Raw genomic sequence first — 15,014 nt, forward strand, 5'->3', positions numbered from 1 at the left:
TCTTCATTTTTAGATTTATTTAAAATAACAAAGGATATTTTAAACCTGAACAGAAGTTCTGTAATCCTTTAGTGTAACAAATAAGCAGATATTCAAGACTGAAGTTTTGGAATAGATGGAATTGTCTTAAGTCCTCATGTTTTACTTTCAGATAAACACGTCAAGAAAAACAAAAAGTGGAACTGGAAACTGACCATGGCCATGTCCACTAAGAAGTTTTGAAACAGTGTCCACATGTGCCGACTGGTGTAGATCTCTTTCATTTCTACCTCAGTGTCCACATAGCAGTGGTTCAAGAAGCTGATGTACGCCATCTTCACCTGTATTAATCAAACCTGATAAAGGTACACAAAATCCCCTAAGCATGCTTTCTCTCACATACACATACCCCAAACACACACACTCATGCGCACAAACACACACACACATAAGCTCTCTCTCACAGACCCCAAACACACACATAATCATGCTATCTCTCTCTCATATGCACATCTCCCAAACACAACAACACACACACACACAAACACACATGCCTGTTCTCTCACATATACATCTCCCCAAAACACAAAATCATACTCTTTCACACATACACATGCACATTTCCCAAACACTGACCTCTGGAATGCAGTCACGGTGTGTGACGACACGAACAATATCATCAAGAGGCAGCAGGGAGTGACACTTTATTTCTGTGTAGACATTTTTGCCTTCAGTACAAAGAGCCAACAACTGCACCAAGTTAATGTGATACTGCAGGGGACTGCGGTCATCTGTCCGGTGTCTCTCAGATCTCATCAGTTCAATCAACGTCTCAAAAGAGGCTCGGTCATTGTAAAACAGCAGCACCTCTTCCCCAGCACTTGCAAGCTGTATTACCAAAGAAAACAAGGAACTTTCCAGAAAAAGAAAGAAACAAAATACAAATATTTAAAAAAAAGAAGAGGAGAAATATAAGAATCTTAATTATAAACTACTGTGATTGGAAAAGAACAGCAGAGAGTGAGACAAAGGATGTCGGAACCATATGGGCCCAACTGAGGGTGGCTGCCCAAAACCAGGTCTGCTGGCGAGGTGTTGCTGCGGCCCTATGCTCCTCGAGGAGTAACAAGGAATAAACTAAACTAACAAACTACTGTGACTGACCTCAGCCATGACAAGGTCCTGACACCGGCGAATGTAGGTTGACTCAGCTTTGACAACCGTCTGCAAGAACCTGAGGTAGTGTACTTGCCTCCCATGAGACTCAATGCAGTGTACAAAGTGCTGCACCACACGCTCTGTAACATCACTGCACAAGGACACATTGTCCTGGAAAATGGCACGCATGGTCTGTGCCTCCAGAACCTGTCATCCATCAAAAAAACAAGAATGACCATTATCAGGATATTTGTTGATGGAACAGACTACTATTTATAAAAGTAAATTTAACAATACTATGAAAAAGATTAGTATAAACAATTATATCCAGTATTATAATTTAATATAAAATAAAGTATTAGTATTTTCAAATAATTAGAATTTTAAATACCATAAAAAGGAAAAAGAAATATTTACTTTACTGAATATCAAGTAAACAATTTTATTATGCACTATCTTTTAAAATTAAGTAAATGTGAACAATTAGTATTTCTCAATTGCAATAAAATGAACATGCAGTAAACTTACTCCAGGGCATAAGAAGAGGTCCAAAAAACCATATAGGATATTCTGGTTTGGCTGGTTACCAAGACAAAATGCCTGCAGAAACTCATGGGCCAATCGCATAATCTCCACCATCCGAATATCTGTGTTCTGTAAGGAATATGTAGTGAGACTTAGATCATAATACACTACTTGAATTACTGGATTGTATTATGTTCTAAAAACTACAGCCATTCTGTGAAAAACAACATGAAAAGACTTGCAAAGCAAAGACAACTAATGAAGAAAAATTTATGGAAGCAGCAATGCAGAAACACTCACCTTGTCATATGGGATCTTAAGGAGATCTAATACCACTGTGTGGGCTCCCATATTACGCAGCAACCGCTGCTCATGCTTGCGAGGTTTGCGTGCATCCCCTCCTAGTTCTTGAAGACACAGGCGAGTTAGGCGAGTCAGTATCTGCAAAGAAAGGAACCCTTTTTTTGTGAGATGATTTAGACTGCACAAACAAAATCTCTTCTCCGAATGTATGTAATTATTCCTCTTGAATCAAAGCAGCAGCAATAGCAGCATCATCATCGTCTAGGCCAGTGATGCCCAACCTTTTTCGGCCTGCGGGCCATATCCATTTCGGACAGCCGTGTCGCGGGCCACTTCACCGCAAAAATACAAAAGGGGGGGAAAAAAATAGAGCAGATACCATTTTTTATTAGAAACAAGTTGTACTTACCATTAATTATGTAGTAATTAGTGGGATATTTGAAGTTGTTTTCCCGAAACCAACTTCTGAATGTCCAGGCCTCATCGTAGAGACACCACGTCGGAGCACTGAATCGAAATGTTCGTCCATCGAAAAAAAGATTGGGAAACGCCCATACGTGGGGATAAATACTTCTTCTTCCTTTTTTTTTTTCGTTTTTTAAGGTCTTCTTTTATTACTAACATGCCGATTTCGTGCACTGTGGGCAGAAGTTTCGCAGGCCGGATATGGCCCGCGGGCCGTAGGTTGTGCATCCCTGGTCTAGGCCATTAGGATCCCTCTGTGCTACAAGATCATCACTGTTTACATAGGAGACTTGCCATTATGGGGCATCTTGTTCTGTTTAGTGTCTTTTTCAATATAATGTTGACCCACATAGTTTTTACATTTGCATATTGTTGGAGTGGTATCTACAACTTTCTGTGATCCACATTTTTACATGGCATGCCATCTGGATTCTCATGAATTTAACAATGTATATTTCTCACTGTCCAACTTTACATTGTACCTCACTCGGACCAATTTGACATCCTGTACATTTCACTCTAACTTTATATGGTATACATGTCACCATCCAATTTGATATCCTGTACATGTCACTGTATAATCGGACATCCTATATATCACTCTACAGTGTACACATGCCACTCTGTCAAATCTGACATCTGATACATGTCACACTAACTTTACATTGTGTATATATATATATCTCTGTCCAATTTAATATCTTGTACATGTCACTTTAACATTACATCATACATAGGTCACTGTGTCCAACTCTGCATAAGTATCATTGTCCAAACTTGTTCTACACATTTCCTATTACAGTAAAGTAACTGGAAATACATTTTTATTTAATTCATTGTCACTATGGTATCTGCAAAAGACTGATTGAAAACCTGAGTCTATTTTGAAAAAGTGAAAGAAGCTAGGAGGACTTGCAAATGTAATACATACAGATTTGATTGTTTTATAGTTGTTGTTTGAATCTCCACTGATGGGAGGTCCCAGATCCTGGTCAATAGCTGAGCCTTGGTCACCCATCAAACCCTGAGAATAAAAGAGGCTTCTTTGAGTGGAACAGGCCTAGACCACTTTTAAGAAAAGACTAAGACCTGAGGAGATTCCAAGTTACCAGCACAGATTTCCAAATGTTTTTAAGGCACTTCCTAGCTGTTCATATATTTTAATGAATTTTATAAATTATTTTATACAAAGTGGATATCCGATAAAAATACAGCACTGTCATAGGACTGTATAATGTTTGAGGCATTTCCTACAACAAAGGAGACAATTATTTATCTTTGCAGAGTAGAGCGGAGAAGAGTGAAAAATATTTAGCTATAATTACTAATGATCAACTTATTTGGAAAGCTCATGTAAATAATGTAATAATGTAAATAACTCGTTTAATAGAGACAAATCCCTGCAATTGAGATATAGTTATGAAGAAATTTGCATCTGTGGGTGTGAGTTATATAGGAAGAATTAAGAAACTGCATGCTTGACTGTAGTGTCACAGAAAGCTGAAGTCTTAATGTGGACATAGAACTTCTACAAACATTTTATATCTCTGTTATTTGCAGCACCATGACATTATGACATATAGTTTGCTAAGGTGGGAACATTGCTAAGCAGGACAGGTACAAATTAAACAAGAACATTAAAAAAATGAGGGGTGGTTGGGATGGGGCAGAATGACAGACAATTTATGACAAGCTTGTAATCAACAAACTGCAATTTTTGCCAATACTCACACCCATTCTGACAGGACTTTGACATTAAATGCATAGAAGTGGTAGGTTTAGAGTTCCTAGAGCTAGAACCGCCAGTTATCTGCAGTTATTTATCCCAGATGCAATCCAGATATACAATCAACTGAACAGGACACACATATGAATGCAGATGGCTATACTGCTTGCCCCATTTCTGCAGTGTTCGCATGTATATTTTTGAACTGATATTATATTGTTTTCCTGTTTTGAGTGGTAATATGGATGTGTTTAGATTTTTAAAACTTGTGAGAGGCTGTAAGTACCAGCGTAAGTGAATTGGATGTAGATAGTTTATGCTCCTTTTACAGCCTGTGTTAATGTTCTTACTTTTCCATTGGCAGAAAAAATAATTCCTGAATAGGATTAACAAATTTTGTATTTAAATGTTCCTTGCCCACTTCTTTAGATGATCCTTCTGGCCTTTCCTTATGAACTGGTTTGAAAGCCTATGCCTTGCTCTATGAGATGACTAGTATCAACTGTGAGATATGAGAAATGTCTGTTCACCACAAAGCTATTCCTGCTACAAATAACAGTGTCGTTTCATTGAAAGTGAAGCAGAGGACGGTGAAGGACAAAGAACTTATCATCTCAGTTTCAGAAAGCCTCCTTACCCATGAGGAATTCTGTGACTTGCCCTTCTTTTCACTCTTTTCCTTCCCTTTCTCCTGCTACAAGAACAAATGAAAGAAGAGTTAATGCAGATGATGATGATGATAATAAATAGTATTTACTGCAAATATTATTTCCCTATAACATACATAAAAATAATTCATATGCCTGAATACTTGTTTAAGCAAATAGAAAATTTTCCAATAATTGCTATATTTTAATTTTCTTGTTTTACTTGATTTAATTGTTGAAAAGTCACTAAATAAAAACAGTTTCTTCACTAAGGTTACTGTCATGAGATAACTAAGAGTAGAACTGTCGCGTCAGCATCATACTTTTGCTCTGTACATGGGTTGGGTGAATGCGCAAACAGATGTACAGACACTAGGAAGGGGTTGTGAGTTAGGGGGAGTTACATCGTAGAACACAAAGTGGAACACATGATGGTGGCATTGTGCTGAACCCAGCCAGCACAGGAGAACATGTCAGTGAATATCTACTGCCTGTTATTTCCATAGGAGATCAGTCAGAGGTCAAGAACTGCAAAACTACATGTTGGCAGAGACCTCGAGAGTGTAATCGGCCCAAGGCAGCAGCTTGATTACAACACCTCTGTCCATTCCATGTACCTACTTCCGCAAACAAATCTCATGCCTGGTACTAGAATGCAAACATTAAATACTGTACCATGATAACAAACAGTATTATAAAATCAAGCATGCTTTAAAATTTAAAAAATAGATATTTCTTTACGTAAAGGTGAATCTGCCTTATAAGACTTTATATAAAATGAGAACTGTCAGTTATTATATTCTACTAAAACATTTTTTAGCCACAAAAGAAGATACAAGAGCCGACACATCTTACCTTTTCTTCATCATCTTCTCCACCACCACCACCACCACCGCCTTTCTTTTTCTTCTTACTGCCATCACTGTACTTGCTCTTATACACCCACAACTCTGATTTTTCTACCAGCAACCGCAGCTCATCAAGATCTTGTTTGATCTGTCGGTAGTTCTCCACATCACTTGATGAAACAAGAAGCTGTACCTGTGATACAAACACTACTTCATGTGTATCACTGATGTTTCATTACCTAAATAGATTAATCTCTCTTATCCCACAATTTAATTTTTTTTCTTTAAATAAAAAATCTCCTTAGCATGGCACTGTCTTCAAAACAAGAGTATTACTATTACTCAATAGTGTAAATGCAAGAAGGTTCACTTCTACTTTCTACACTCTCGGTGGAATGTGCTCCCACACAGATAATTCCCAGACGTAACGGCCAGGCCTTCACATGTTGCTCTCTCACCTGTTACTCCTGTCGTCACACCTCTTTTTTACCATTTCCTACCTGTAGTTTTCTTGTTTTTAATAAATATATGTTACTTAAAATTTCAGACAAGAACACTTAAGAAATTTACATGCTCAAATGCATTCTGCAGCCAAGCTTAGCAGTTTTTCAATTCCCAAAGGCTATACTTGGCATGGATCTCTAAGAGTCACATGCTTACCTGTGATAAACCATGTTCTTAAAATAATAATGCACAAATATCCTCATAAGTTATATCATGTAGCAACATTATATCATGTGTATGCATGAATTAAAAGCTAAAGATATTTGCGGAAGTCGTGTAGCCATGAGTGATAGCACGCGCTGCTGCTTGATAGATCACGAACTCACATGTATACACGTCGATCCGTGATCTCATGTATATATATTATGTATTATGTTGAGGAAGAGAAAATATTTCCACACAGTAGATCTTGTTCTACAGTGCTGGTGCATACCTTAAAGTCAAAGTTTTAGATAAGATATCAAGATGATAGCCTGTCTATTCTACAAAGACTGCTGCGGTTGTGGAAAGAGCGCAGGCCATCGCTTCTATATTTTTGTTCACTTTTAGTCAGTGTTGCGAAGTGTTTACTGTAGAAAATATGACCCTGAAGCTCTAATGCAGCAAGGTTATTGCTTCAAATATGTGTATATAACACCTAACATTTAAAATTTTCGACAGTTGAAGTTGACGCCTCACTATTTGTTTATTTTCAAAGCAGCATAATAAAGATAAATAACAGATCAACCTGTACATCGAAAATAGCCCACGACAGTGATACAGTTGTGACCTTTACGAATCTTGGAGAAGTTCCTATAAACAAGTCAATGAAACCGAAATTTTACATTATAAATTGTGATTCTTGAAATATAAAGAACATATGAATTGTGTGTAAATAACAGAAAGCTTGCTACAAATTAAAAAAGGTTTTGTACGTAGTGTCAATACTGTTTACGGAAACATATGCCCGGCAAAAGTAAGTTGTGCTTAGGTTATGTCAGAAAAACAGCTACAAACTAAATACAAATGCAAAAACTCAAAAGAAAACATACCATACACAAATAATAATGCATGGGTCAACCATCTACATTATAAATAGCAATCATTTTGCTGTAAATTACTTTCATTACTGACATTATTCGTCTTCGTTATGTTCCTGAGATGACGTCATCTTCTTTTATAAATATCTACAGCGAGAAGCGACCTACACCGATAATTAATACACCGGTGAAGAGAGCAATGTCTGTAGATTTGTTAGACACCAAATATGTGCGATAAATGTGTACGGGTGGGGAGTTGTTGTGAGAAGAAGGGAGCACAACAAACACAACTTTGAGCGTCAGGCGGCGCGGCAGACGTCGGGCGGTGCTATCATTGCGGCTCGCCAAGCCTGCTGCAGCCAAGAAGCCTAAGGCCGCCAAACCATCTGCTGCCAAGAAACCCAAAAGCCCGGCCAAGAAGGCAGCCAAGCCCAAAGCGTTCAATGCTTAAGGCTTGGAACAAATTTCCTCAGGTTTTTTTTGTCAAACTTCAATGGTCTCTTTTTAGGGACCACACAGTTTCAACATGAGAGCACATCTCTCCTCGGAAAGTTTGCAAAAAATGGTGTTCTTCCCTTGAATTGTTTCCATTGTATTTTGGAAACATGTCTGTCTTTGTATGCTATGTATGACTTTTTTCAATTTTCACTCCACAGTAGCATGCGGACTATTACTACAAGTTCATGTTTTCACTGTCTCGCGCCTTGCTTCTAATGTTACATTTATGTGTTGTTTGACAGGAAGAGTAAGGAGACAAGCAGCGGACTTGTCTAACTGGGATGTAAGGGAAGACCGGTTCAGAAATAATCAGGGCAAGTACCAGCAAAAGAAATTAAAACAGTACAGATTGTTTGTACTGGATGCCAGAACAGATGGGAAGCCATTGTAGAGGAGAGGGGTGGCATGGTCCCGTTTCCTGGCTCTGTGCAGCAGACTTTTGTACTTTCTGGAGTTTGTGAAGAAGATATTCAGGGCAGCCAGCAAGCAAGGAGTTGCAGTAATCAAGTCTGGATAAGATCAAGGGACAAGAGTGTTGGTATCACACGTAGACAGACTGTGACGGAATGAGCTGATTTTGCATAGTTAATAATAGACTGACAGATAGTTGTGACTTGTCTATAAAAGTCTAAAAACTGGCACCAATGATGGGCATCTACAGTCAAGTTCAATCAATACACAGTAATTATCAGATGTGAGATCTTGAGAAACATCAACTGCCTGCACTAATTGTCATCAGGTCGATGCATGACCCAGTCTAAGATGTGATCTCTTTTATGAGTGGGCTGCAAAAGAGACTGGACGAGACAAAAAATTTGCGACAATTCTGACATTTTAACATAAACAAGGTTTATATCAGAACAAATCTTAATCTGCAGCGATTGCCTAACCTGTTTAAAAGCCTGCAGAACCTCCTGGCGCTGAGAGAAATGTCGAAAAAGGAGTTGCAGGGCACCAGACACAAGGGCAGGGTAGTTGTGCATGACGAGGTTCAGCAGAACACGCAGAAACATCTTGCCTCCTTGTCCATCCAGGTCCAACTCAGCAGTTTCTGCACTATATCAGGAACAGTAGCATAGCAAAAATATTTCCTGTTGTTACATCCATCACTTCTGGGATCATTGACAGTATCTATATAATTTGTCATTATAAAATAAATAGGAATCCTGGAATGTAGACATTAAGTGTGACTTACTAGCAGAAATATATCCTGCTTGCTTAGTAGAGTGGTATATTATCAGGCTAATAATAGATCACAAGAAATAATGCACAGCTTTGCAGCATGGTAGACTTTTTGACAAGGACCACTTTCACCTTGCACTAAAGTCATCTTCCTATATAAGTCAACAATCTTAACAACTCCATCAAATTTACCTCCCCATGTAAACCAGAACTACTCCCTTATTCCCCAGAGACATGTCATTCACAACATATACAGTCTGCTGTACATATTGTGACAGCCTACCTTCCACCAAAAATATCCTCTGCTTGTGTTGCAATGCCTTCTAGATCCAATCCAGCTGCCAACAGATTTATGTTTTAATTCTAAATCATCATAAAATTTTTGGGGACATTGTATTCATTTCTCTCACACATTCACAAACAAAATTACCCTAGAAAATCCAATAAAGAACTAAAAAGCATGTTATGCACACTTTTTGAACCTGCAGAATGCTTTCTTTATTGTTCATGGCGATCTGAACATGCATATTTACAATAAATATATATATCATAAATAAAAACATAAAAATGGACATCCAAAAACCAATAAGTCATATATAAACATAAAATAACCCAGAAAATTTACAGTGAACTTGCAGTGATTCATGCTAACCACACTGACATACACTTCTTCCTCTAACACACACAAAGACATGGAGATGTTCCCAGCCCAAACAGAAGAAAAAAATACTCTACATGGATCAGAGTCACGAGGTGAACTGTTCCCTCCATCGTGCTGTTTCTTGAAAATGGAGAGCAGGCAAGTGATGCGGTAATCTAGGCGAACATTCAGGATAAACTGGACACAAAAATATATAGAAAGTTGTTGAGCAGAATAAATGCTATTTTTCTTTTAGTACTTACCAGATGACATGACAATATGGAGACCACCCAATAGCTACCTCTATTCCAGCTGTCCACTGGTCAGAAAAGACCAATAAATGAAGAGAATACAAAATTAACCAACTCACCCCCTCCCTGCCTGCTGGCTACCAAGTACACCTCTCCAGTTTTTTGCTGATTGGTTGTTTGAGTACTGTGCTGTGCCAGCAACTATATCAATGCAAAAGGAGGTTACATTACACTGAACAGCAAAAAGACCCCCTGGTGATACAGGAACACCCATAAACCAAAATAGGAAAAGCGATAACATAAAAGGGTATGTAATAAGCCTAAAAGCCATCATTAAACCAGAACCTAAAAACTTTTAATTCCATGGTAAAACCCTACTATCTTTAAAAATTAAAGAAACAGCTGCAGTGGGATGGATCTAAACAAGAAAAATACAAAATTTCCCTTTCTTCAAGATTTACCAAATGACAAGACCTTAGGAGATAAAGGGTTATACTAGCTTTTTAACCAACAAAAGTAGCAGGTACCTGGCATGCAGGTGATAAGGACAGTTGAAATAAATTACCACAAATCGGAAGGTCCTGCCCTAAAAAGTAAAGCAGAATAACTGGGTAGCCAATGTAAGAAATGGAACGTGCAAATAGCAGCAAGTCTACACTGATGGCAAAGTTGCCCAGAGTGACTGCCACCCACACTGAACTTGGTCTCTACGAAGAAGTGAGGCAGGAAGGTATGTTTAGCCTGCTGAGATCCAAGATAGGTCTTCCACTGGCCACCTGGTGTGGCACCAGAAGCAGGATGGAATAGAAAGCTGGCAGGTCCCGGCTTTTACATGGACTTCTTCTGAAGTTTCAATGAAATCTCATTTCAAAGAGCTGTCCCCTACACCAAGTCAGCTGGTACTGGCGTCCAAACCTGAGACTCTGTGCTGGGAGGTCTGCTGGTAAAGGACAAATGAAACCTCAAGGATATGCTGTCTTAAGACTCTCCCACTGATCTAGGAGAGGAAGTCAACTGGAGTGGACAGCTGAAACGTAGGTAAGCTAGAAGGTAATCATACAGATATGTCATCTGGTACTGTACAAAAAAAGAAACAAAGATCCTTAAGGATTTAACAAATTAAGAAAGTGCACTGTTTGTGCAAAACTATCAAAGCTTTTCAAGCCTGCAAAAATATAAAATCATACATACTTGAGACAAGGTCTTGCAAGTCATGTGTCTAGTTGATGATATGACGTGCACATAAAACACAAAAAACACATGCCATACAAACCTTAAGAATCTCGATAATCTTGAGCTTGGTGTCCATAACCAGATTATCTTCCTCAACCTCCGCCTTCTTGTTACCTAAAACCTCCATTCCCACCTGCAGAAGTGTCATTTCCCCTACCCCATGTCCTGCCTCTTCACCTGCAAAACATATCCTTGAATTATCAAAAGATATCCTTGAAAAATAATTTATTAAAACTTCTTTAATGCAAAGAGAAATCAGGTAACAAGAACTAAGAAAGTGTGCAGCATTTTTGACATTTTAAAAGTGTCAGGGTGAGACTTGTTGTCAAGTGTACATTAATATCTTCAAGAAGTACTGCAAGTCATTGAGTGCATTGCTGTAATCCAATAGATCATGAAATTCTGAGAAAAAGGTAGAGGCTTTAACTTTGTTCTTGATGCTTGGAGAGGGTCTATAGATGCATAGGTGTATTAAGCAATAGGGAGCCCAAAAAGAGACTTGTACACATTCAAAAGACCTATGTGGGAACGATAAAGAAGAAGTAAAAGAGAGAAATTTGGCAAGTGATGATATGTAGATAATAGCAATGCCGCCCTCATGTGTAGGGTAGGGGAAAGATTTCAAGCAGTAATCCACTGGAGTTGGATCAAAAAAGAAGTTTAGGAGTAGCAAGGGGATTCAACAACACTGAGCTGTCGTGTAGACAAATTGTATAGTCATTATTTAACATTGTAGACCAAAGTGTGAGTGAAATGAGAACTACAATAATGAAATGCAGGGAGGTTACAAAAAAATGTAAAGCAAGACAAACACGTTGAAAGATGCTAGACCAGGATGTAAAGTGAGGCTAAGTTATAGAAAATAAAAAACAAAACTAGCAACAAGAATTAGATCTAAAATCTATGCAATGGTGGAGAAAGTCAAATATTAAAGTAAAATCCACAACAAACAGAAAGGAGGGAAATTACAAGTAGTAAATTAAAACAGAAGAAAGCTTAAGAGAAACAAAAATGCAGCATATAACTGAAAGAAACCAATAGGTACCAACAAACAGAGACGTTGCACAAGAAAATTAAAAAGTCGTTGGAGAACAAAGCAACTCAGTCTGTCATGTACAGCCTCATTTCCAATGTTCTCTATTTAATGTTATTTACAGAAATCAATATATCAAATATTTACATAAATCAAAGAGTATGTGGCTTTAAGAGTTAGACAAGCACAGCCAACACTCACTCTCTGATGGCTGAGGGAGTGGGAGGGTGTTTGTCTCAGGCACACAGTCAAGAATGCTCAGAAGAGTCTTCGTCAGACGAAGCAAGTCATTGAAGGTGTAAAACCCAAAGTAAATCAACTGCCGAGCTAAGTTTACCACCTGCAGGAACACACACACAACTTGACGTCAAAGTACACTGAAAATAGTTCTTCAGTAGCAATCTTTTCTTATGACATAGAATTTACTGAATTCTTAGTTTTGTTTTTTTTTTATTTTGTGAAACAAAATGTGTATGGAATGACCATGAGTCTGGCATAAACAAAACTCTTACGAAACTACAGATTAAAAGACCAGTAGTGATCAACTAAATGTAAATTACCAAAGCCTATCTTACCTGATATGTAAGTGTGTTTTGCTCCTTTTCAGCCCAAGCTTTATTGACAATGTTGCATAGATAGTCTTCCACAAACAGCATTGTCTGGGAAAATCGCTCCTTGACTCTCTCTCTCTCAGGAACTGTGCTGATGTGTGCTTCATAGCTGGTAAAACCCAAACATCACAGCAGCAATATTTAATCTTTTGATTTGCTTAAGTGACTGTTTTCTGTCTGACAGCTATTCTTTCTTATTTTCAATAAGAAACAACAGCTTAGACTGTATTTGGTGACAGATCATGGTCTGAAAACCTTTGAGATTACTTGTCATTGCACAGTATGCTCTAGTGGCTCGTCTTAGAGTCACCAGCAACTTTATTGATGAGTTTAATAATAATAATAAATACAAAATTTGTAGAGTGCATACTCACACTCCTAAGGAGCATGCTCTTAGCACTTAAGAACAAGAACAAAACATGGACAGCATACGAGGGACAGGAAAACAAATAGCATATGAACTATACAAGAATCAACTGTACTAAACGAAGAATAAAATCAAATACAGAAAACACAAAGAGGAACCAAATAACAAGAACAAGAGCTGAGATTAACACGATATTGCAAAAGGAAGGGTGTGGAAAAGGACTAGCATTATGGGAAAGGTTGTTAGATGTAATGTTTACAGAAGAGGTGCGTTTTCAGTGCACGTTTAAAGGATTCAATAGTGGGTAGGTGGCGGATATGGAAAGGGACAGAGTTTCATTTAAAAGTGGACAGATCTTCAATGGGACCCATGGACAAATATTCATTGAGATCTATGGACAGATGCAACAAGATGTTAATCAGACACTAACATGCACAAAGAGTATTCAGAGTTGTTGGAAGAGGACATAAAAGTTAGCCTCCTCTCTAAAACCAGCTTACTCTTTAATGGTGATCTCGGTGGGAATCTCGGACCACAGCCGAGCATACTTCACTGGCTTCACCTGCTCCTGAGGGTCACGGTCAACATGCATGTGCAGCATCAGGCGACAGAAAGAGGCTCGCAAGTCAGGGGGAAGCGACTCATCAGCCATACACCTGACCAAAAAGAAAAGGCCTCATTATAAACAGCAGCCAATATGCACGCCACTCCTCACTCTCTGAAGAAGTTTAGGGTGCAAAAGCACAGCAAACAGCATCTATCAAAACACACTTTATCAGAACATTTTGTCTCTTGCCACACAGCTTACTCTTCATATTTTATAATTGTGTTAGAGATTCTTCAAAAATACCAGACCTATATTCATACTACAGCTCGGTTATCCTACCAAAATATCTATTTTTAGCCTTCACTTCTTCTTTGATTGTTTTTTTAACTAGCAACTGTAATTTGTAGTTGTAGTAGTATGAAAGGGAATAGTGGTGGTGGTGGCATTAACAACATAAAGCTGTTCATTTTTGGCACTCTGTCATGGAGGTTGCATCAGTATAGTGGTGATGATGAAAATAGCAGACGCAAAAAACAGGATTGTAGACAAGAGATCACAGAATCAAGTACACGCTTGTTGACACATGTAGATCCAGAATCTAAAGCAGCAGGGAAAAATGTTGCATGGAAAATGGACCTTATGTGAAGTAGAAAGAGCTAAATATCTGCAGGATAGTGGTGATTTAAATCAGCGTGTGGAACTGACTTGAGAATGAGGTCAACATCCAGCTGAGGTGATAGGCTGTTGATCGCCAGGTACTGTCGGTCCAGACACATGTTGGAAAAAAGGTCTAGCTGATGCCTGTAAAACACAAATATACAAACCTGACCATTAATTTTGCTGAATGACTAAATCATCAAACCATAAACATTTAAAATTTTAAATCATCACGCTCATTTCAGTCATCATTTAATAAAGTTTGATATCTGATATAAAGTTTGTGAACAATCCTAGTGGGTTATTTAATTTCCAGGTTATGTCAAAATGTTTCACACAAAAGTATACATCCAGCAGAGAGCAAACTGACACTCTGCTTATTGCAAATGTTTTTCTTGCCTTAGATGGCAAATCATCCTTATGTGAAAGAATTACCTCGCATAACATTCACATTTATAAAAGTTTGGCTGACTTTTCATAATAATTTTATAAAAATGATCTTTTCAAAGAAAAAAAAAGAAAAAAATTATTTTTACACATATCTTCATGCTAACCCTGAAACTGAGATAGGGCTTGTTTCTGACTAACATACCTGTAGTACTGGAGAACATCTTTGTCTTCTTTGAGATTTTCTGCAGCAGCCATGGCCAGTTCACGAATGCCTTTCTGGTCCTTGCCACTGTTCCACACTAGCATGACCTCCTCATCTTCCTCTACAGTGATGATCTGATCTACAGGCCCATCGGTGCTTTCCATCTCCATCTCCATCTCGACTTGTGTTCGTACAAGTCTGCAACAGCACCATAACAACATGTAAACAT

The 15,014-nt window shown here is 38.2% G+C and overlaps 1 protein-coding gene across 4 annotated transcripts in view; it reads right to left on the reverse strand.

Moving 5' to 3' along the window:
- Positions 1–15,014, reverse strand: part of LOC112571599 (inositol 1,4,5-trisphosphate receptor type 1-like) — a 65,708-nt gene that overhangs the window by 33,593 nt on the left and 17,101 nt on the right. For all 4 annotated transcript variants that reach the window (XM_025250716.1, XM_025250712.1, XM_025250714.1 and 1 more), the window contains exons 16-32: positions 14,786–14,983; positions 14,242–14,337; positions 13,490–13,645; positions 12,587–12,731; positions 12,213–12,351; positions 11,019–11,155; positions 9,590–9,692; positions 9,138–9,192; positions 8,563–8,728; positions 5,659–5,844; positions 4,794–4,850; positions 3,362–3,454; positions 1,963–2,103; positions 1,666–1,791; positions 1,144–1,344; positions 616–867; positions 195–320 (exon numbers count right to left, since the gene is read on the reverse strand). In XM_025250716.1, coding sequence (XP_025106501.1) covers positions 195–320; positions 616–867; positions 1,144–1,344; positions 1,666–1,791; positions 1,963–2,103; positions 3,362–3,454; positions 4,794–4,850; positions 5,659–5,844; positions 8,563–8,728; positions 9,138–9,192; positions 9,590–9,692; positions 11,019–11,155; positions 12,213–12,351; positions 12,587–12,731; positions 13,490–13,645; positions 14,242–14,337; positions 14,786–14,983 — 2,377 coding nt within the window. The remainder of the gene's footprint in view (positions 1–194; positions 321–615; positions 868–1,143; positions 1,345–1,665; positions 1,792–1,962; positions 2,104–3,361; positions 3,455–4,793; positions 4,851–5,658; positions 5,845–8,562; positions 8,729–9,137; positions 9,193–9,589; positions 9,693–11,018; positions 11,156–12,212; positions 12,352–12,586; positions 12,732–13,489; positions 13,646–14,241; positions 14,338–14,785; positions 14,984–15,014) is intronic.

Source organism: Pomacea canaliculata, linkage group LG9 (assembly GCF_003073045.1).
Source record: "Pomacea canaliculata isolate SZHN2017 linkage group LG9, ASM307304v1, whole genome shotgun sequence".
Lineage (NCBI taxonomy): Eukaryota > Metazoa > Mollusca > Gastropoda > Architaenioglossa > Ampullariidae > Pomacea > Pomacea canaliculata.